The sequence below is a fragment of the Dipodomys ordii genome, unplaced genomic scaffold, assembly GCF_000151885.1.
Source record: "Dipodomys ordii isolate 6190 unplaced genomic scaffold, Dord_2.0 Scaffold67, whole genome shotgun sequence".
NCBI lineage: Eukaryota > Metazoa > Chordata > Mammalia > Rodentia > Heteromyidae > Dipodomys > Dipodomys ordii.
Window position 1 is genome coordinate 9,316,666 of NW_012267283.1, and position 24,488 is coordinate 9,341,153.

The 24,488-nt window shown below is 38.5% G+C and overlaps 1 protein-coding gene across 1 annotated transcript in view; it reads right to left on the reverse strand.

The window, feature by feature from the left end:
• Invs (inversin) overlaps positions 1 to 24,488 on the reverse strand; it is a 104,632-nt gene that overhangs the window by 35,335 nt on the left and 44,809 nt on the right. Inside the window, exons 4-6 of the mRNA XM_013023321.1 lie at positions 9,039 to 9,212; positions 5,597 to 5,764; positions 3,063 to 3,243 (exon numbers count right to left, since the gene is read on the reverse strand). Of these exons, the coding sequence (XP_012878775.1) occupies positions 3,063 to 3,243; positions 5,597 to 5,764; positions 9,039 to 9,212 (523 nt within the window). The remainder of the gene's footprint in view (positions 1 to 3,062; positions 3,244 to 5,596; positions 5,765 to 9,038; positions 9,213 to 24,488) is intronic.

A 24,488-nucleotide genomic window follows, 5' to 3' on the forward strand; every position in this document is an offset into this window, starting at 1 on the left:
TACCCCAGTACCAGGGTTTGAACTCAGGGCTTCACAGTTGCTTGGCTTGTTTGTTTGGCTGGCGTTGCTTGACCCATACCTCCAGCCCAGCATTTTGCTGGTGATGTTGGAGATGGAATCTCTAGGATTTTTTTTCTTAACCTTGGATGGCTTTGGACTGTAATCCTCTTCGTCTCAATTTCCATAGTAGCTAGGATTGTGGACATGAGCTACCAGTTCCAAACTCAAAATGGTTTTGGAACAGCAGTCTCTAGTGAAGCCTCTTCTAACTTCCTATCAGGCTAAACCATAAAGGCTATTGTACTATTTTAATCGGAAAGGAAATGATACTGGGCGTAACTGCTCAACAGAGAGAAACGTTTTATGTATCATGCCCCTGCACTCCCTAGCTTCATTCTGTACCACAGAGTCTTTACTGTCTTAGTCTTTACTGTGCCTTGTTTTAAGGGTACACTGTGGAGTCAATCAGAACTGTGCAGTCGTTCTTTTCCACTGTTAAGGTAGACAAACTACTATACATTCATATCTCTAGAGTTTCCTGACCACTCCACCTAACCTGTCTTTCTCTGAGTTTTTGAATGCTTAGACAATGATTTCTAAACCCACAAAACAAGAGGACTGGTGTGATGAGGCAGTGGTGGGATAATACTCTGCAGTAAGGGTTTGAGAAAGTGGTTTCTACAAGGGAAGAATTGTACAAGATCAAAGTGCAAACAACTGGGTATAATGGCACCTGACTGTAACCCCAGCTGAGGAGCAGAGTTGGAAGAAGGGGTGGTCAAGGAGAAGCTGGGCTATAGAGAGAGTTCCAGGGTAGCCCTAGGTATGAAGGGAGATTGCTTCAACAAAACAAAACAGCAAATCAATGTAGGGCACATTTTCATACTATCTATCACTACAGTAATATGGAATTGAGAACCAGACAATATAGAAGCAGCCACACCTGTAATCCTAGCTACTCAGGAGGCTGAGATCTGAGGATCATGGTTCAAAGCCAACCTGGACAGGAAAGTCCATGAGACTCTTTATTTTTTTTTGGGTCCAGTCGTGGGGCCTGAACTCTGGGCCTGGGTGCTGTCCCTCAGCTCTTCATCTCAAAGCTAGCGCTCTACCACTTGAGCCACAGCACCACTTCCGGCTTTTGTCTTTTTGCTTATGTGGTGCTGAGGAATCGAACCCAGGGCCTCATGCATGCAAGGCAAGCGCTCTACCACTGAGCCACCTTCCCAGCCCCTCCATGAAACTCTTATCTCCAACAGACCACAAGAAAACTGGAAGTGGTGCTGTGGCTCAAGTGGTAGAGTGGTCACCTTGAGTTAAAGAGTTCTGGGATAGCGCTCAGGCCCAGATTTCAAGCCCCACGACTGATTAAAAAAAAAAAAAAACTGGACAAAGGGACCTCATCTACTTGCTCTTCATAACTAGATGTCTCCATGAGACAAATGTAGGATCAAAGGCAACCTGGGTCACATAGTTAATCTAAACCCATTTCATTTTATGTAATGAACAAAAAGAAAATTTCAGTAAAAAGTATAAGAAAACATACTGTAGAACAGGAAAAATGAAATGTCAAGAGAAAGATAAAGAGCATACTTTAGATATGGCCTAAAGAAAAATCGAGAGGAAGAATTCAGTAGACTGGCATCTTCTATTTATTGTAAAAAGAAATGTCTTCCATGAAGCAGAAACAGAATTCCCTTAGAAGAGAACACATGGAAAGGCAATGGAAAGAGATGAAAGAAGACATGATGAGGTAAAAAGAAACAGGGATGAGAGAAGGAAATGGAAATACAATCTAAATTACAATCTCTGTAAGAGGAGGAAAGAAAACAGAATTTGTGGAATCAAAAGTCAGCTTAGATATGTGGAGATAAATTTGCCAATTATACCCACATTCTAGAGGAAAGGAAAAGGAGATGAAATCACACCTTGAAATGAACCCTAAGTCATAATTACTAAATGGCCAGAAAACTGAATGCAGCTATAAAATCAAGATAATAATACCCTCAGATTATAGTAACAAATACCAAAAGAATGAGTAAAAGGTGATACATTCTTTTGTCTTAAAGAAGTGGGAGTGAATGAATGAATGCTGCTCTTGACTCCTACTCAGCCTTAAAATGTTCTTATTTGTTTACTTTTTTATTTTTATTTCTGGTACTCAGGGTTGAACTTAGGGCCTTGTGCTTTCTTAGCTTTTTTAGAGCTTGGGGCTCTACCATTTCAGCTATACGTCTACCTCCAGCTTTGGCTGGCTAACTGGAGGTAAGGATCTCATGGATTTCCCTGCCCAGGTTGGCTGGGAGCCCCAGTCTTCGGATCACAGCCTCCAGAGTAGTGTGAGCCACTGGTTCACTGGTTCAGAATGTTCTTGATAAACTTAAAAGCAACCACTAGGAAAGCTTAAAGATGTTCTTAAAATATTAGGTAGTTCTTAAAATATTAGGTAATTCGAAACAAAGTAACAGCAACAATCCTAATCCACATACCAAACCGTATAAAACAAAGCCAATAGGAAACAATTAGAAAAAAGGTCTTAAGATGCTAAAAGACCACAGTATTTGTATTTTAGCCATGATAAAGAATAGGACTACATTAAATGAGAAAAAGACTCAGAGTATAGAAATCTGACCTTCTTATCTAAAAAATGATCCCCTAAAAGGTTATGTGAAAGAGAAATGTGAAGGAAAAAAAAATCAAATACCATGACATTAGCACTAACATGAAGTTAAAGCCCTCATTTCCCCCAATACAGGCCCTGGATATGAGAAGAGAATTATCTTACATTTTTACATGTTGTCAATGAATTTTCATTACTTTTATGACAACAGTAGAAGTTAAGATATGATGCTGAAATTAAAAACATTTAACAGAGAAAGGATTCATATCACTGAAACTTAGGAATACAATAGAGTCAGTTTGTCAAATATTTCACCGGATCCATTAGAAATTGAGGTAAATAAATAAACAGGTGAGAACCAACCAGGAAAGAGAAGGAACAGGAGTTCTGTATCTTCAGGCAGTCCTTCCGACGGTTGATCCTCTGATTCACAGCAACTTACCTAATAAAGCTGCCCAGTGCAGAGGGGTTCGAAATAAGTTATCATATGATGTTATGTTGCAACTTTCATATGAGGTCAGGACGTCAACCACCGTCACGTTTCCATCCGCAACTGCAAAGTGGAGAGGGGTGCGGCCCTCGTAGTCTTGCCAGTTCAGTAGAGACTCCGTTGGGGCAGCATCCTGATTTTAAGGAATGAGAAACTTCAAACATATGTGGAACCCTTAATAAATGATGGTTGGCATACTAACAGACTAACAGAGCACCTTTCTACACCTACTACTTTCTTTATAGGCACAAAAATAAAGATAAATACAGAAAACAGTGTATAGTTCAAATCTTCAGCCTTATTCATCTTTGACTATCAGTACAGAAAAGAATGTAATGACCACCATGAATTGGTTATGTTTTAAGGTACTAACAGTTTTGCCTAGTGTACTTTTGTGTCTGTCATGGATTCAGCTAAAGCTGTGTTTTGTACTTTTGGCCATATGTATGTATCTGTAAATAATTTATAATAAATAATCCATACATAATTTTGTCTGTTTGTTTTCAATGCTTATATTATGGCAGTGTATATGAACTTCCTTTGGTCACTTTTCCCTTTCAGCACTGCACTTGTGAATATTTGTGTTGACAGCAGTGCATTTGTTGATTTGAGTGAATAAACCATGCTTTATTTATCCATTCTCTTCCCAAGGGACTGTTGTTTCACCATCACAAGTAATGTTCTAGTGAATGCATCCTTTGCAAGTCCCTTGTTACATATGTATGATAGTTTTCTCTTGGCAGATATCAAAAGAGGAATTGCTGGGTTGATATTGTTGATCTTGATACTGTCAAATTGCTCTCCAAGTTGTTATACCAATTAACACACCATGACAATGTGTTAAAGTTTTTACATCCCCTAATGCTGACACAAATTAATCACACTTAATTTAAGCAGGAAATAAGAGTTGGTGTTATCAAACTTACCATATTTTTTTCTTAGCACAATGTTTTATTATCTATATTGTTAAATTTTTTATTGTTAATATAAAGGTGATACACAGAGTAGTTATAGTTATATAAGTCAGGTAGTGAGTACATTCCTTCTGGGGCAATGCCACGCCTTCCCTCCATCTCTGCGTTTTTATTTGTGAGTGTGAAAGACACTTCATTGATATTTAATTTGTAGTACTTTTATGAATAAGTTTAAACTTTTTAATCATATGTTTGTAAGTGATTCAGTTTTATTTCCCTATAAGTTGACAGTTCATAATATTTATTCACTTTTCTATTAGACCTTTGAAACAGTTAATTAAGATGCATTGCTTAGGTCCCTCTTCAAGGAAAAGGCCCTACTTCTCCAGGGCTGGGATGACCCTCAACTCTCTGCCTGCCAGAATGGCGTCAGCTGAAGAGTTACCTCGCCCAGGATCATGTTCCCTCTCAGGTTAGGTCATACCCTAAACCAACCTTCAAGCTAAGATCTCAATTGGAGCTCTCTCTGAATGGTCATCTCAGATTATGGCTTTCCTGTGCAGTGAACCCATTTCACAAAGAAAGGAGTAGGATGTAGGCTCTCGAGTTTCCCAATCAGTATGATTAAAAGGAAGAGGAAAATCTGAGAGAAAATATCACTGAGTGAGAATTGACAGAATTCTACCCCCAAAGGAGTTCAGATATAGACTTACCATATGAGGAAGAGTAAATATCTATAAAATATGAAGGAGAATAAAAATGCAACGGGAAGTGAGCAAGGCAGAAAAACAATCATAATGACAAGGTAGATTTTTAAGAAGGGCTAAATAAATATTTAGGACATGAAAAATATATCACTAAGATTAAACACTCACTGGACAGGATGAATAACCACTTAAGAGCTGAATAGAGACCAAGTAAAGTGGAAGATGATCTGAGATGATTACCCAGAATGTAGCAGACAGACACTGGAAATGTGAATGTAACAGGAAGTTAGTAAGCATAGAGAATAAAGTGAAAAAGTTTAGCGTGTGTGTGTGTGTGTGTGTGTGTGTGTGTGTAGAGAGAGAGAAGGGGCGGGTAGAGAGGAGAGAGGCTAGCCTAAGCTACACAGTGAGACCCCTTTCTCAAAAACAACAACAAATCACTAGATGATATCACAAAATTGAAGTTAATGTTGGCCTCTGAGGAAGGAGAGACGCTGTCCGGCGGCTTCAGTGGCACAGGGGTAATGGACTTTTTCTTAAACTTAGTGCTGATTTTGTTGTTTCCTTATTTTTTTATATTATACGTGCATTCCACTAAACTAGCTTGAGCTATTCACTGTTCAATAAAATCAAGTATAAAGCAAGGTAAGAGAATGATAAATATAAATTCAGGGGAACAAGAATGAGGCTGGGGTGGATGAGGGAATGCATCCAGAAGCACAGGAATCCTCTGGGTGGTCTTCAAAGTGTTACTGAAATGCTCCACATGTTTGATGTGTTCTCTGGCTTCTCATCTGCTTGTATGGAGTATATATTATTTGTACATACTAGTTATGTCATCATCATTTTGTTTTGCTCTACTCACCAGGATGCATCTCACTGTGTGCACGGCACTTGGGTCTTTGTGGTTGGCTGCCCAGTGGAGAGGGATCTTGCCCTCGACGTCAGGGATGCCAATGTTGGAGTCATGCTTGATCAGCAGCTTCACGTGCTCAGGGTTGTTGTAGTAGGCACTCCAATGCAGAGCTGTTTGCTGCAAGATGGAGAGGCTCTCAAAATGACATCTAACTTCTCCAAACTTTTTTTTTTTTTTGTCTGTTGTGGGGCTTGAACTCAGGGCCTGGGCACTTTCCCTGAGCTCTTTGGCTCAAGACTAGTACTCTACCACTTGAGCCACAGCTCCACTTCTGGTCTTTGAGTCATTAATTGAAGAGTCTCACAAGGACTCATGGATTTACCTGCATGGGCTGGTTTCGAACTGCAACCCTCAGATCTCAGCCTCCTGAGTAGCTAGGATTACAGGTGTGAGCCACCGGTGCCCAGCTCTCCAAACTTTTATTAGACGATAAGCACTGCTGTTTTATACACTGTACATCACAGTCATCATAACCCTTCTGGGAGAAAAGTGCTCTTTAATTTGCATATAATTGACAAGGAAGAGATGTATAATCTGCTCAAGGACAGGGTAGAATGGGGCTGAATTCAGATTTTAACCCAGGAAGCGTGATTTCAGAGTCTGGCCTCTTAATTTCCACAGTTTAGTAATTTATCAAGTACAACTAATAAGAAAGCCAAAAGTAGCTCTGTAGCTGGTGGCTCATGCCTTAATCCTAGGAGGCTGAGATCTAAGAATAACAGTTTGAAGCCAGCCAGAGCAAGAAAATCAGTGAGCCTCTTCTCTTCCACTAGCCACCAAAAAGTGGAGCTGTGGCTCAAGTGGTAGAGTGCCAGCCTTGAGGGGAAAAAGCTAAGGGACAGCACCTAAGGCCTGAGTTCATACTTCAGTACCAGCACTGAAAAACAAACAAATAGGTGCTGGAAGGGTGGATCAGTGGTAGAGCGCGTGCCTTGCATGCATGAGGCCCTGGGTTCAATTCCTCAGCACCACATAAGCAGAAAAAGCTGGAAGTGGTGCTGTGGCTCAAGTGGTAGAGCGCTAGCCTTGAGCTGAAGAGCTGAGGGACAGCACCCAGGCCCAGAGTTCAGGCCCCATGACTGACAAACAACAACAACAACAAAAAAAAAGAGTAGCTCAATAATTACAATGAAGCAAAGGATGATCTTGAGATCACATATCTGCTTATCACAAAAAAAAACCTTAGAATGTGATAGAATAACTTAAAATTTTTAATCATTTTATTTTAGATGGTATCAATTAGTTAAGGGTTTCATTTTAATAAGTGTATTTATGTATATAATGCCTCTTCATGATAACTATCATTCTCCCTCATCTGTCATATTAGACATACAAAAACTAACATGGTATTTATTTAAAATGTCCCTATAAGCAGTCATTATTTAACTCACTACTTTTGTTTAGTAACAACCAAAGATCACAATAAAATTACAAGCACAATATCAATTATTATGATCTAATTTCTTAGGATTTGCCATGCTGCTTTCATAGTGGCTACACCATTTTATACTTCCAACAAACAGAAAGGCATAAGGCTCAGATTTCTCCACACCCTTCCAAACATCTCTTATTTTCTGTGTTTATGGGACAGCCACTCAAAGGGTGTCAAGTATTAGCTCTATCACCTGGGTATATCGCCATCCCCTATGTAGGGTTTTTGTTTGATTTTGCTGTTCTAGGGCTTAAATTCTGATCCTTCTGCTTGCTAGAGAGATACTTGCTCGAATTGCTGAGCCAAGCTTTCAGCCTGTTTGTTTTTGAGACAAAATCTTGTTATTCAGGCTGGTTTCAAATTTGTGATTCTTGAGCCTCAGAAGCCTACTGAGGGAGGGAGTACTAGAATGGTATGTGTGGGTCTATACATCTGGCCTGACCATGGTTTTGATCTGTACTTTTCTGATCAATAGTGACGTTGATCATTATTTCTTATGATAGCCATTTGTAGATCTTCTTTGGAGAAATGTCTGTTGAAATTCTTTGCTGATTTTTAATTGGTTTTTAAGTTGTTCATTTTTAAGTAATAAAAAATTAACCTATGACTGATTCAATTTTTTTTAAAAGAAACAAACTGATCCTTTACCACAGAGAATCTGAACCTCACTTCTCTATGTTTCTGTGTTATTCTCTTCTCTGTCCCTGGCTATACTACACAGCTCTTTTCATATCTGTTGATGGAATAGATAACCTCCTAGATAACCTCCTACTCCTGTAAAACAACTAATGAACACAGTTATCTGAAGACTACAGGAAGTGCTATAATGTATGAGGAAGATATTAGAAAGCTTAAAGATATGGAAAGCTTCTTATGTGATTGATGAATATTTGTGGTTCGATTAAAGTGCTTATAATAGTGAAATATTAGCATTATGAACAGTGGGGTTTGGGATAATATTCCTGCACAGTTGTAAAGTAGAAGTTGATCTCAAAACTCAGACTACTAAATAAAACTTAAAAACTACATAGAAAACACTATGAGAGTTAAAAGATTACTGAATATAAATCCAGTGGATTTAGTCATAAGAGTTTTCATTACTCGGGAGCACTGGGGTTAACAAGACTCTATGACTAAATGCCTGGTGGAAAGGAAGAGGATTATCATTCTTGTCTAACTAATGATGACGTGTTTTTTTTTCTCCTATAAAGAATGATAAGAGCATCAATCAAAACAATGACCAGTGTGGACAATATGTTACAATTTAAGAGCAGGGAAGATAATGAATCATAGCAACAAATGCTAGAGCAGATGTCAGAATTGAAATGGCAGCCAAATTATTTTACAGCTAGTGTTTATTGAGAGAATATCATGTACTGGACATTATGCTAGACAATTTGTATGGATTAAATCATTTTATCATCAATAATCTTATCGGTTTTTCACACATAAGAAAATTAAGGTCCAGAGGAGTTAGGTAATTTGCCCAAGGACAAAGAACAAGTACTGATGGTTTCTGGATTGAAACTCAAAGAATCTGATGCCAAAGCCAAGGCCATTAAACCACAATGCACTTAGTATATAGTCCTGGGCATTTGGCCACCGAGAAACTAACCACGTACAGTAACTATGGTGACTCTGTCAAATATAGTATTTTGAGTTAAATTTGGATTTTGGATTTGAATTCTAGTTCTATCACTTACATCTTGGGCAAAATTGTAATCTTCTTGAGCTTCAGTTTTCCCATCTGTAGAAAGGAGATGATACTACGACCATATGGTAGCAAGGCGGATAAAATGGCAGAATTTAAGTGAAATACTTTAATGGGATGTATGTATGGAGGCATGGAGCTGTTCTGCCACTTGTATAGGTATAGATGTAGGCCTTCTTCTTTGAGGTTTTATATCATAAAATAAAGCATTTATTTTCTGTTCTCATTTGGTTTTGAAAGTCCATTACCTTATTTTTATCCTGTGTGTCTACTTCCCCGGGTGCCATAAACTTCAGCAGAAGTGCCAAACACTTAGGGCTCTTGTGCCGGGTGGCCAAGTGCAAGGGTGTCATCTCTTCTAGATCCTTCTGCATCCAGTTTGCTCTGCGTGTGAGTAAGAGTTTCATGAAACGATAATTTCCCTAATTAAAAAAAGAGAAGAGAGAACAAGACGAAATTTACATTGGGGCTAGTTTTCTTGAAAATTTGAATAATTCTCCTAGAGGATAAGTACTCAGAGAAATTAATAAAAGGAAAAGTACAACACCACATTAAAATAGCAATTGATTTTTTCCCCATTTCTTTCCAACCACTTTGTAACACCTACGATTTAAACAGTGCTGGTCAATATTTTATTGGGTTAAGGCAATATGATTACTTAATCAGCCTACTATTGCTACTTATTTAGAATCTTTCCAATGTTTTCTACTGTAAAGAATGCTTCAATTTACATCTTCTTCTCCCACATAGTTATTTTTCCTTAACATTTTCATAAAAATAAATGATCTGGAACCAATGTAGTCTTTTCATAGGTCTTTTTGATGTATTTCCAATTTGTCTAGTAACAGCAATGTGTGAGTGCATAGCACATTCTCATCTATACAGTACCTACTGCTTATATTTAAAGTCTAGTACTGCTGTGAAAAATATAAACCCCAATTTGCAGGTGAGGAAATTGAGATTCAAAGGGGTAAAATGTCCTGTGCATGGTCGTCTGGTGATACTAAAGGGATGATGCTAAAGAGAGCTACTGATACATCCAAAGGAGAAGCAGCTCATTCAAAGTTTGTATCCCAGATTCAAATAAGGGACCAGCTAGAGCAACAAGGAGGAAGATTTGCCTGGTTTCCATAGAAGAAAACACAGGAAAAACCATCACAGGTTGGGGCAGAGATAAACAAAGAGAAGACAAGGCCAAGACGGTCAAGTCCAAAAGTCAGTTTACATCAGACAGTAGATCTCGAATGGACTGAAAAACAAACAGCCTCAGTTCCATTATTTCCTCTAGGCAGATTTCCGTGACAACACTGAGTTGGTTTTTCTTTATTCTACTACTACTTTTCCATTTCCTGCATTTTCTCAATAGGCAGGTACATGATTTTTTTCATTGGGAGTCCCTCACAGACTGAAAGCTCCAAGGAAGGAAGAGCTACGTTTTATTTATGGGGGACGAGGAGGGAGCAGCAGTTCTGGGGCTTGAACTCTGGGCCTGGGTGCTGTTCCTGGTGGTTTTTGTTTGTTGCTGTTATTTTTCTCACAACTAATGCTCCACCACTTGAGCTACAACTTCACTTCTAGCTTTTTGGTGGTAAATTAAACATAAGGGTCTCACAGGTTTTCCTGCCTGGGCTGCTCCCCACCGTGATTCTTAGCTCTCAGCCTCCTGAGTAGCTAGGATTACAGGAGTGAGCCACTAGTGTGTGGCTCAAGGCTATGTTTCATTGATCATTGTGTTACCAAACTCTCTGCCACAGAACAGGTGCTTCCTAATTCGACAGGATTCTGCGAAGGAATAAGTAAGTTTTTAATATAGCTGTAAAATTCTTAATCTTAATGGATAAAAATGATGGAAGGGTCACACAAATCAACATGCATTGTAATCACAACCTGACTTATGGAATTAAACTCTTTTTGTACAACTGCTTAATAATAAAATTTAAAAGAATCTTATTTACAACTGCCATTGTAGGTCAAAGAAGTTGAGAAAATAATTTTCAAATAGATGTCATTTGCTCACTCATATATTTTAATTCTTTTCTTCAATTTTCATTAACAGTGGGTAACATTTAACGATACTTCTCAGTTTATTCAGCTCTTAAAGAGAAAGGTTCTTTGAGGGGGAAAAAGGTGCGAAAATTTCCTCAAGAGGGCACCCTGCTCTAAATTTCTTGCTCTTTGAAAAAAAAAGGAAAAGAAATGAAAATGTACCCAGGAAAAACAAATCCATATGACACTTCATACTAAAAAATAAAGTCTGACCTTTCTGAGTATAACATTTCGAATATTACAGAATAATTCATCATGACCTTTTAAAGATATTCCATCAGACAATCATTTTGATTGTGAAATTAGAGAAAAATAGGCAGGAGAAAAGGGGAACTACTACCTGCTGGTGGTGACTAATGTGTTACAGACACAATGCTTGTCCTGTTGATGTTTTACATCATTCTTGGGATGTTACCTTCACAGAACATGGCACATATCAGTAATATTTATTAATTCAACAAACATTCATTGGGCTTTGATATAAAACAGGCAGGAATACAATGTTTCCACTTCACTTTTATTTATTACAAAGCTTTCAATATAGATTTTGTCTCTGCAACTCACACCATGGGAAATATTTGCAGATTAAATAAAGTATCCTCCCATCCCTCTATTTCCTCATTCTTAAACCAGGGATAATAATGTAGTACCTGAAATTCTTATGCATGTGAAATGAGATAGATAATATTTGGAAAGTACTCACAACAGTGGACAAAGCAAACACTCAGCAAATGTTTGCTTGGATTATTAGGAACAGTTTCTCAGTGTGGGGAAGGCACAATGAAATGTAGATGGTTGGGTAGAACAAAGAATGACCCTATTTTTTTTTCTTATTCAGATAGCTACCCATGCCCTACCCACAGTTATGCTAATCAGGACCAACAGAGGCACACCCAACTAGAATTCCACTGGTACCATGGGGAGGCACCAGCTTTATAACAGGCTGGCTTCTGTTCTAAAGGACAGAGACCTATCAGATGGTATCTGTGATAGCTAGGGCAACAAAGAACATAATTCACTTGGACTATGGTCAACCTCTCTATTCTCTAAAACAGGCATTATTAAGTGCCTATCAACATGAAAATTAAAACTCTGGAAACAAGCAGAAAGGACAGAGAATTTAAGAGCTGAAATCACAAGGATGGAGGTGTGTGTGTGTGTGTGTGTGTGAGTGTAACTCGGTGAGGGAGGGCTTGCCCAACATGCATGAAGTCCTAGGTCCTTTGGCACCGGAACAAAATCAGGAAATATGTCTGTTCTCAGTGGAAAAGGACAATATAATTAGAAAAGCAAGCTAATTTGTCCACTTCCCAGAGACTCATGGTATATAAGCCATTTTGTTTCCCATAAAGCCTTCTCAATATGGGGGTGGGAAGGGGAGTCTCAATATTTCTTTACGATTGTGTAAAATGAGGATTTCTCCGGTTTTTAGAATATTGTTATAAGGTACATACTTTGTGGGGAGAATTTGGAAGTTAATCCTTTAGCCCTCTCTTTCAGGGCCACAAAAAAACTAGTCCTGTGGCAAGAACTGCTTATTTGAGGATCTCCTTTTGTAATTTCTGCCAGGGCAGAAAACAGTGCAAAAGTGAAGGAAAAGGCAGATGAAAAAAGCATATCTTTAAGAAAACTCCGAGGGCTGGTGAGCAGGAATAGGAGAGCTGAAGTTATAGAACGGTCCTGTCTGGTCATTAGAGAGACATTCAGAGGTATTCTGCCTCTGAAATATGAAAACCTTACACCATTTTTCTGAATGAATAAAATGGTGTTGGTTATTTTTTGTTGGGGAGACATAATTCCCATCCTACTCTCCCTATAATTACTAACACCCAGAATTTCTTGTGTCTTTCACATGAGTGGTGGGATTTTCCTCAAATGTACAAAAAGAGGTGTATCTCTGAGAACTAAGTCAGCAGTTATTGATAGTATAAGGATTTTCATTATATTTTCATACATACATACATACATATATACATATATATATAATGTACCCTGATCAAATTTATGCCCATACCAGTCTCCCTTGCCTTCTATTACTTTCTTCAATTTCAACAAGTTTTATTGTTCTATCTTCATACATGCATATATAATAATTTGATCATATTTACCCTGCTCCTATTCTTCCTCTTCCACTGTTATTCATTTCAAAACAGAAACTGCTACACATTCCTGGGATACATTTTCTGTAGTATATATTAATTATACAAAGCAGTTTCACTGTGATATTTCACACATGTTCTCTTATATTGTGTGTATGTGTGTGTGTGTGTGTGTACCCATCTACCTATGTATATTTGTGTATTTTATCTTTTAGGGCTAGATTCTGCATATGAGAAAAAACATGTAGCCTTTGTCCTTCAAAACCTGGCTTACTTAACATGATGATCTCCACATCCATCTCTTTTCCAGCAAATGTCGTAATCTCATTCTTTCTTATGGATGAGTAATACTGTACTGTGTATGCATGCCGCATATTCTCAATCCATTTACCAGCTGCAGGGCAACGGGACTGTTTCCTTAGGTTGGCTAGTCTGAAGTTCTGCAAGGAAAATGTATTCAGACCTCCACTCCAGCTATATGCCCCAGATAGTATTGCTAGATCATAGGGGAGCTCCATTTTTTATTTTTTAAGGAACTGCCACCTTGTTTTCCAGTGGTTGAACTAATTTACATTCCTTCCAACCATATATATGGGTTCCTTTTTCCCTATATCCTTGCCCGCAGTTGGTTTTTTATGTTCTTGATGGCCCTTCTGACTGGAGTGAGATAAATCTCAGTGTCATTTTGACCTGGATTTCCCCTAGGACTAGGAATATTGATTATATATATATATATATATATATATATATATATATATCAGTTCATCTGCCCACTTACAAAATCAGTAGGTTGTTGATTGTTTGGGAGTTTAGTTCACTTTTTCTTAGCTCTTTTATATTTTCCATGAATATTATTATTAGTTCCTTGTCAGATGTAAGCTGGTAAAGATTTTCTTCCTTTATAGAGACTGTCTTTTCATTCTACTGCCTATTTCCTTTGTTGTGCAGAAGTTTCTTTCTTTTTTTTTTTTAACTTTGATGCATTCCTACTTATCAATTCTTGCTTTTGTTTGCTGAGTTATTACAGTTCTACTCAGGAAGTTATTGCCTATATCTATATGTTCCAGTGTTTTCCTTAGTAGTTTCAAAGTTTCAGGTCTTACATTAAGATATCTGACCCACTTTGAATGGATATTAGTGCAGGACAAGAGACAATCCTGTATATGTACACACCTAGTTTGCCTAGCACCATCTGTTGAAGACACTATCTTTTCTCCAATGCATTTTTGATGTCTTTGTCAAAACTCATCAGGCTATAACTGTGCAGAGTTATTTCTTGGTCTTCCATTCTATTAGGTTTTATGTATGTATGTTTTTGTGCCAGTACCATGTTGCTTTTGTCACAATGGCTCAGTAGTATATTTGAAGTCATATATTTGATACTTCTTCCAGTATTGTTTTGTTTTTGCTTAGGATTGTTCTGACTAGTTGAAGTCTTTTGTGCTCTGACATGAACTGTAGGATTCATTTTTCTGTCTCTATGAAGAATGTCATTGTAATTTTGATGAGGATTATATTGAATATGAAGACTGTTTTGGTAGAATAGCCATTTTTACAATATTGATTCTGCTGATCTGTGAGAATATAAGGATCTTTCCATCTGTGTCTGTCTTCTTTTATTTCTTCCTTCAGTGATTTATAGTTTTTACTACACAAATCTTCCACCTCTTTCGTTAACTTAACTCCAAGTTATTTAATATTTTGAGATTATTGTGAATGGTATTGCTGTCCTGATTTTTTGCCCAGTTTGTTCATTTTCTGTTTAGAAAAGCTACTGATTTTTGTATATAGATTTTATATATTGTCAGGTTCAAAGTGTTTATCAGATCTAGCAATTTTTTAAGTGAAATCTTTAAAGGGAACAATTCAGCAAGAAGATATTACACTTCCAAAAATATATTCATCTAATGTCAGTGTTTTTGTTATTTCTTTCTTCCCAAGTTTAAACTTTACTGAACAAAAAGGGACAGATAAGTTAAGATACAATGATAGTCAGTAACCCTGATACCCTACTTACTATCAACAGACAGACCATCCAGGAAAAAAAAAAATCAACCAAGGCAATTAGGACTAAACACCATTGATGAAGATTATACATTCTTCTCAGCAGCTCATATAGCTTTCTCCAAAACATAATATTTTAGGCAATAAAATGAGATATAGTAAATGTAAAAAAAAAAGACAGAATAATGTTAAAAATCAATAGTAATGAGGGGCTGGGAAGGTGGCTCAGTGGTAGAGAGCTTGCCTTGCATGCATGAGGCCCTGGGTTCGATTCCTCAGCATCACATAACCAGAAAAAAAAAAGCCGGAAGTGGTGCTATGGCTCAAGTGGCAGAGTGCTAGCCTTGAGCTGAAGAGCTGAGGGACAGCACCCAGGCCCAGAGTTCAGGCCCATGACCAGACCCAAAAAACAAAAACAAAAACAAAAAAAATAGTAATGAAAACTACAAAAATATTTAAACACATGGTGACTGAACCAGATATTTCTGAATAATCAGTTGGTCACTGAAGAAATTAAAGATGAAATTTAAAAATTCCTAGATTCAAATAAAAGTAAAGTATAACATACTGAATTGTGTGAGACACAGGAAAAGCTGTGTTAAAGTTTATAGTTGTGCTGCCTAAATCAGAAAAATCAGTACGATCCCAAATAAACCACCCAATGATGCAGCTCAACCTCTTAGGAAAACAAGAACAATCCAATTATAAAACCAAAAGAGGGCTGGGAATGTGGCTTAGTGGTAGAATGCCTGCCTAGCATTCATGAAGCTCTGGGTTCCATTCCTCAGAACCACAAAAACAGGAAAAACCAGAAGTGGCACTGTGGCTCAAGTGGTAGAGTGCTAGCCTTGAGCAAAAGAAGTTCAGAGACAGTACCCAGACCCTGAGTTCAAGCCCAGGACTGGTAATAATAATAATAATAGTAGTAGAAATTACTGAAATGGAGACTAGGGTCAATACAAAAAAATCAATGAAACAGTTGGTTCTTCAGACAGATAAGTAAGATCAACCAACCTTGAGCCAAACTAAACAAAAGAATAAGGGAGGAGACCCCAAATTAAAAGATGAAAAGGGGGATATTAGAACAAGGGCTATTACACCAGATACAAATAAAATTCAGAAGATTATTAGAGAATATTTGAAAACCTGCACTCCAACAAACTGGAAAAAGAAGAAGAAATGGGCAGATTCCTTGGCATGAATGAAACACAAAATTGAACCAAGAGGACATAAACAACTTAAACAGATCTATACCAAGCAATGAGATCGAATCAGTAATTAAGAATCTCCCAACAAAGAAAAGTTCAAGACTAGACAGATTCACTGCTGAATTCTATCAGACAGCTAAAGAACATAAATAGTACTCAAACTACTCCAAAAATAGAAATGTAAACAATACTACCAAATGTATTCGGTGAAGCCAGTATTACTACCCTAATAGCAAAACCAGATAAGGGTATAACAAAAAAGAAAGTTACAGACCAATTTTCTTGATGAACATGGATGAAAAAATTCTCAATGAAACACTTGTAAGCCAAATCTAGAAACACATTTTAAACAAGTCACCAACATGATAAAGCCAATTTTATTCCAAGGATTCAAGGATGGTAAAATGTATGTAAGTTCATTAATGTAATATAATACATAAAGTAAATAAACAAAACAAACAAAAAAATCCCCACATGATCATTTCAACAGATGCAGAGAAAGCTTCTGACAAAATTCAGCATCCTTTCATAATATAAGCTCAGAAGTAACTAGAAATAGAAGGAAGATACCTCAACAAAATAAAGACTACATAAAACAAACCCATTATTGTATTGAATGGAGAAAAACTATTTTCTCTGAAATCAGGAATGAATGAGTTAAGAGTGTCCACTCTCTTCTCTCTGATTCAATAAGGTATTTGAATTCATAGCCAGAACAATAGGTAAGAGATATACATAAAAGGAATTCAAAAGGGAAAGTTGAAGTTAAACCATTTCTATTTGCAGATGATAGGATTCTATATTTAAGAGAACCTAAAGATTCTACAATGGACTTTAAAGAGATTTTGTTTCTTTGTTTTTATTTTTTTTCCTCTTTGCTTATTCTCCTGTTTGCTTAAATTCAGCTCCAACTATCTCTTCAGAGTCCTGTCTCCAGTGACTAGAATACTACAGTTACTCTTACTTAGGAGGGATTGGGAGGGGTAGCTGCTTGGTCCTGAGACTTGTAATTTGCAAAAAAGTTTAAAACTCCTGTTACCTCACCAAACAGCCTTCTCTGAAGGCATAGATTGAATTAAGGTAAAAATATATACAAAACTTCCAAGTGTCCTCTTTAGTGAAAATTCTACCATGTTTCAATCACTCGTTGGAAATAAAGGGGTCTCTCCCAGAGCCAGGTGAAGCTGTGTATTCTTCAAGACTGTTGTCTCTTCCTAGGAAGTGCCTTTAATTAACATCTAGATAATTAACAGCTGATCTTCAATGCTTTCTGCACCTTTACTTCTACATTTACTCTTCAAATGGTTATCATATTTTTAATGTCTAGACACTGAGAGCCTTTGATATTTGTCTTCTCTTAAGCTGAAACAATTTCTTTCTTTCTTTTTTTTTTTCTGTTTATGTGGTGCTGAGGAATTGAACCCAGGGCCTCATGCATGCAAGGCAAGTGTTTTACCACTGAGCCATCTTCCCAGCCCCTGAAACAATTTTTTTAACATACATCCATGCCTCAAACTTGGTTCCCATTGTCTATAACAACCCCTTTCCAAATGTTTTGCAAAAATAACACTTTGAGTTCTGTTTGTCTCCCCATTAAACTCTTTGCATTCATGTTTTCTCTGCGTCTCAACCCTTTATATTCTCCCTTGTACTTGAGGAGAACACAATTATTCACTTACATAAAAAATGATCACTGTATTTTTGGTTCATTTATAGGCTTGTATATAATTCTGTCCCAGAAATATTATAACTATATTCATAATAGCAAATATAAATGTAAAGATGACATTCTGCCAAATATCATGCTAAATGCTAACTACATTATAAACCAAAAATATATTATTTAAAATTGAAATGGAAATAATGAGAACATGACTGGTTATTAATTTTAATGTTATCTATATAATTATATATTTATAAACTTGCAAGGCATTTACTATATTAATTTTTAAAAAGAATCACTATCCCTAGGAAGTATATAGGTCACAATTACCAGTAATCAGTGCAACTTTTCTACCACAGTTGCAGATACAAATAAGTCTTAGAAGTAACACAATAGTTTGGGAGAGGAAATGAATGCTCCTGCATATACTCACTGGGCATGCTAAAGGATACAGAGGCTTGAATCCTCTTAACTGAAGTCATTTCTCAGAGTTGAGTTTTTAGCAAGCAGTCTTGAGAAATGAGGACAAAGAACAGGCTTACTTAGTAATTACTAAAAATGAGAGATTCTCAAAATTCAGCATTCCTCAGATGTCATGCAAACCCACTGTGGTACGTCTGGTCTTCTATATCACTTCCATACTACTTAGAGTTAAGGGAAACTGATACAAACACACAAATGTTAGGCTACTTGCTCTGCCATCAACAACAAGGCATTTTGTCTCTGGTAAAAGTCTTGTGTTCTTTGCCAGCATCTGCAGCTAACTGCTAGCCTCTAAATAGGGTAAGTTTCAATCTTAGAAGTGATAACCCCTCTGTACAGTATTTTCACAATTAAAAAAAAAAAGAAGAAGAAGTGACTAGGTAGTGAAGGAGGACGAAATACTATTTTCTTAATGAGTAAGGAAAAGGCCCTACAGACCATCCTCAGGCATCTTCAGATTCAGGGGTGAGAAGACTTCTTGAGATCATGCCCAAGTGGTAGGCAAGGCTTGGGGGTATAAGGGACTCCATCAGCTTATCTGTTAATGAACCAGAATGGAGAGAAGAAGGATTAAAGCAAGCTTTCCAAATAGGGCTTTGGTCTTTGTTCACTTTCCTGTGGGCAGGCAGAAGGGATGTTGCTTTTATCAGCAAGCTAAAAGCAACATGCTGGTGGTTGCTAAGCCAAGGAATTCCAAACAGAGATGAATGGTAGAGAGACATGGGACCTGACTACCAGACTGGGCAGAATGAAATATACAGAAGTTCATTAGTTGAGATAAAAGTGAGCAGCTGCTCAAAAGTGAATAAAAAAATAAGTGAATGAACACACATGCCTATTGTACTGTGAATCTATCTTTAGGGAAAACAGAGTTTTCCCTAAGTCCCTCATCTTGCTTTACTGACGTTTGGGTTCCAATGTAAAGTTGATATCCACTGGAAAGGCAGAAGTATCTAGCCTCAGTGGTAACTGGAAGATTGATAGTGGAAGGGTCACTCAGCCCATTAGGCTGATATGAAAGCCATGACCTCACCTTAGACAACACTCCTCATGATCATCCTTGTACTAATTTCTGGACAGTTGTGATGACAGTAGTCATCAGGTCTTCCACTTAAAAGACTAGAGACAATGGACTGGGACTATGAACTAGAGAAACAAATTGTGGCTGCCAATCAGAGAGTCTGAATCATAAGAGTAAACACCCACTGTAAGGGCCAGTTCACTAATGAAAAGATGTGCATCGCCCAGGTCATTGGCCTTTTGCCATCTGTCTCCATCTTTGCGTTAGATATGGCAATGAATCCCTAATCATGGACTGAGTAAAAAGTAGGTTTGTGATGCAAAAATCTATCACTGCACATAAGTCTCTTGCCATGATGATCTCTTTTCCTTCTGGAGAAATAGTTCACACTACATAGAGTTTTGCTTCTGCTTGTTCCCAGCAGGAACCTTTTCCTACATCCTCCTGGGCCAAGCTTGTGTCTTAGCACCATTGACTTTTCAGGCCACGATGTTGCTGTGACAGTCCAATTATCTTACTCTAGCCATGTCCCAGAGGGCCTCGAAAAGAACTGTTGCATGTTTTTAAGTTTCAAGACCATCTAGTCTGACTATGGTGTGATGATTTTTTTTTTAAAATCACAAAGACCAACAGACCAATAGTTAAGGTATTTTGGTGGACATTCCTTGTTCTTTGTGATCCTTAAGTGTCTGAGTCTATGGAGAGCAGACTATTTAAAAACCAACTCAAAAATATTTCTAGCTGTACATTTGTTATCCCCCTAGCTTAAACACTTGAGAGAGGCAGTGTGGCTACTGAATGTGTCCATCCCTAGAAAGGGTTCCTTGTAATCTCCTGGGTCATAACCAGGGCAAAAGTAATGGGGGAATTATATATACCTTGTTTAAAAACTTGGGCTTCTGCTCTGTTCATTCTTCATTAAAATGCTTCTTGTCCCTAAAATGCTTCTCGGATTCTAGCTCATAAATATCCCAATGGTCACTTGATTGATCACTAAGACCTCTAATAGTGGCCCTCAGGAAGAGATATATACCATGTCTCAATAAATTTGTCCTATACACATCAGGTATGGTTGAGGCTAAGGTGAAGTTATAATTACTTGGATGAGACACAGTACTTTTCTAACCAAAGGGGTAAAGTAAAAAAACTTTAGCACCTGAGGAGAGCATACCTTAGACTTTGAGACAGAGGGAAAGGGAGAATTAGTACTCTATTCTCTAGATCTGGTACTGCATTTTGGTGAAACAAAGATGGCTCACCACCTGAATCAAACGATATCTAAGGCAAGATGTCTGACCTGTTTCTTGTTCATCACCTCCACCCCAAGGATTCCAAATGGAAAACTTCAGATAGCCATTTATAGTTCGGATTCTTCTTTTATGCTTGATGCCAACAATGGTAGCTCTTCATCAATACCCATTAGTGCAGACCCACTGGTACACACAGACATACAGGTACTGGTATAATCTTATTTTAATCTAATGGCTATAAATCTTTATGTTCTTTGGCTATATGAATAGCCTTGCATGATAGCACATATGATAACTAAAGCTGCAACTACTTGGTGACACTATCATAAGGCTTAGGCAAATCAATGTAATGGCAATCCATGATTAGCAAATACTAAGCTAAACTGAATTCTGCCTATGTTTAAAGTCCTGTGTTTGTATGTGAAAGAAAATAGGCCCTGGAATGTTCCTGCATTGGATTTGGAGGCTTTAACACCAAAGATGACCAAGAAAATTTCCTTGCATGGATCACAATAGGAAATAGACTGTTCTCAGACTATATGCTGGCTATTTAAGTTAGACTTACAGTCTCCTCTGGTACTATTTCACGCTTGACATAATCTAGAGTACAGGGGAATATCACTGAAGTTAACACTGCAGGACATTTTCATACACTGACATGGGGAGTGCTGTTAATTAAGAACTGTATGAAACTCATCAAAGTGATCTGGTCCTAGCCTCTGCTGATCAGTCCCTAATGGAATGATACAATCAATCAGGTTGTTGGTGAGGAAATCTACAGTGGGCCGTAAGCATCCCTCATGTTCTTATTGGGTATGCCCAGAATGTGAGAGTTGACCTATTGTTATCTAGACCACTCTTCTACTCTTTAACTTCTCAGAGATGTATTTGAATGGATAAATTCATTTTTCCTCTGGACTTAGGTACTGCTTAATATGAAAATGGGAGGTTCCTAAAGTTTGGTGTTTTTCTTCTCAGTTGTGATGGAGACCCACCATGTAAAAGTACCCACCTAAGTCTTACAGCTCTCCAGGGTTTCCTGGGCAAGGGAGGCCTATGCAAACACATGGGAGGGAGCTCGTGCTTTCTTGCTGTGTCAAAACTAATAGACTCCTTCGTCTCTGATCCTAGAGTTTTATGTCTATTGCCAGCATCCATATGACAGTAGCAGTCCAACCTCTGAGTTTATATATATGAAGGGTAGAAGCAAACCCTAGACCCTAGAATCAAATCCTAGCCCTGGCTTTGATTCCTCAGTACCACATAAACAGAAAAAGTGACACTATGGCTCAACTGATAATGTGCTAGCCTTAAGCTCAGGTGATAATGTGCTAGCCTTAAGCAAAAGAAGCTCAGGAACAATGCCCACGCCCTGAGTTCAAGCCCCAGGACTGCCCCTCCCCAAATAAAGTAATTCTATAATATTGTAATATGGAATATACTATTTCAACATAATTAGGTAGGCAGGCAGGAGCAAGAGAAATGAACCGTCTAATGTTATATGATAAGGCCCCTAAAATGTGTCATATAGGTAAAGAAGAGGGCTGTTGACTGAATGCCTTCCCTCAAAATTCATACGCTGAAATTCTAACCATGTGTTAAGTAGGGCCTTTTGGGTCTCCACTCGGGAAGCCATTCTCATGAACTCTGAGGAGCAGATGGCTCTTTTGTTCCTTTATTCCACAGGAGGACAGCCAGAAGACAGCCATCTATTAAGCAGGAAGCAGGTCCTAGTCAGATACAGAATCTGCCAGTGTCTCCACACTGAGAAAAAAAATGTTTTTTTAATTCCAGCCATCTAGTTGATATTTTTGTTATAGCAACCACAGTGATCTAAGGTAGGAAATAATGAAGAATTTCAGAAAATGACATGACTGGATCTATATTTTTAGAAAATACTCTGGGAGTTGAAGAAGCAGTGATCTGAGGAGAGCAAATCTTTACACAGGGAGAACAAATAGGGAGTTATTATAGCAAGCAAGAGGAGAAATCCTGCGGGACATAGTGGCTCACACCTATAATCTTCCCTACTCAAGGGAATCCTGGTTCCAAGCCAGCTGTGGCAAAAAGATGAAAGACTCATCTGAACAGAAACAGCTGGGTGTGGTGGCATGTTACTGTCATCCCATTCACAGTGGAAGATGCCAGTCCAGGCCAACCTGGGCAAAATATAAACACTCTATCTCAAAAATAACCAAAGTACAAAGAATGAGGAAATGACTCAAGTGACAGAGTACTTACTGAGCGAGTATGATGCTCTGAGTTTAAACCCGAGTACTGCAAGAAAACAAAAGAAAGAAAGAGAGAGAGAGAGAAAGAACTAAAGAGAGAGAAAGAGAAAGAGAGAGAGAGAGAAAGGGGGGAAGGAGGGAGGAAAGAAGGGAGGAAGGGAGGAAGAAATATTGCCAAGAAACAGATCACTGAAATATATACGAATATTCCTGAAAGGGTAAAAGACGGAGATTGGTATAAACAACTGAACAGATGGGAGGAAAACTAGGATTAAGAATAAAGATTTAGGGGCTGGAAAGGTGGCTCAGTGGTAGAGCGCTTGCCTTGCATGCACGAGGCCCTGGGTTCTATTCCTCAGCACCACATAAGCAAAAAGAAAAAAGCCAGAAGTGGCGCTGTGGCTCATGTAGTAGAGTGCTAACCTTGCGCTGAAGAGCTGAGGGACAGAGCCCAGGCCCAGAGTTCAGGCCCCACGACCGGATCCCCCCCCCAAAAAAAAAGAATAAAGATTTAGCCAAGTACTAATGGCTCATGACTATAATCCTAGCTACTCAGGAGGCTGAGATCTGAGGATAACAGTTCAAAGCCAGACAGGGCAGTGAGACTTTTATCTCCAGTAAACCACTCAGAAAACAGGAATTGGTGCTGTGCTCAAGTGGTAGAGCACTAGCCTAGAGCTAAAGAGCTCAGGGACAGCTCCCAGGCCCAGAGTTCAAGCCCCACAATCGACAAAAAAAAAAAAAAAAAAGAATAAAGATTTAGCCTGGTGCTGGTGACCCAGACCTGTAATCCTAGCTACTCAGGAGGCTGAGATTTGAGGATTGTGGTTCAAAGCCAGTCCAGCAGGGAAGTCAGTGAAACTCCTATCTTAGAAATAACCATAAGAATGGAAGTGGTGCTGTGGCTCAAGCAGTAGAGCACTTGCCTTGAGCTGAAGAGCGCAGGGCAGCTCCCAAGCCCAGAGTTCAAGCCCCATGACCGACCAAAAAAAAAATGCACATAACAGAAATAACCATAAGAAAACCAGGGGACTGGGAAGGTAGCTCAGGGGCTGGGAAGGTGGCTCAGTGGTAGAGTGCTTGCCTTATATGCATGAGGCCCTGGGTTTGATTCCTCAGCACCACATAAGCAGAAAAAGTCAGAAGTGGTGCTGTGGCTCAAGTGGTAGAGTACTAGCCTTGAGTAAAAGAGCTCAGGGATAGCATCTAGGCCCAGAGTTCAAGCCTCACAACTGACAAAAAAAAAAAAGATTTTAGAGTTTTAAAAATTAACCAGTTGGGGGCTGGGAAGGTGGCTCAGTGGTAGAGTGCTTGCCTTGCATGCATGAGGCCCTGGGTTCGATTCCTCAGCACCACATAAACAGAAAAAGCTGGAAGTGGTGCTGTGGCTCAAGTGGTAGAGCACTAGCCTTGAGCTGAAGAGCTGAGGGACGGTGCCCAGGCCCAGAGTTCAGGCACCATGACTGGCAAAAAAAAAAAAAAATTAACCAATTGGACTGAGAATATGGCTTAGTGGTAGAGTGGTTGCCTAGCATGCATGAGGCCCTGGGTTCCATTCCTCTGTACCACATACACAGAAAAAGCCAGAAGTGGACTGGGAAGTTGGCTCAGTGGTAGAGCGCTTGCCTTGCATGCTCGAGGCCCTGGGTTCGATTCCTCAGCACCACATAAGCAAAAAGAAAAAAGCCGGAAG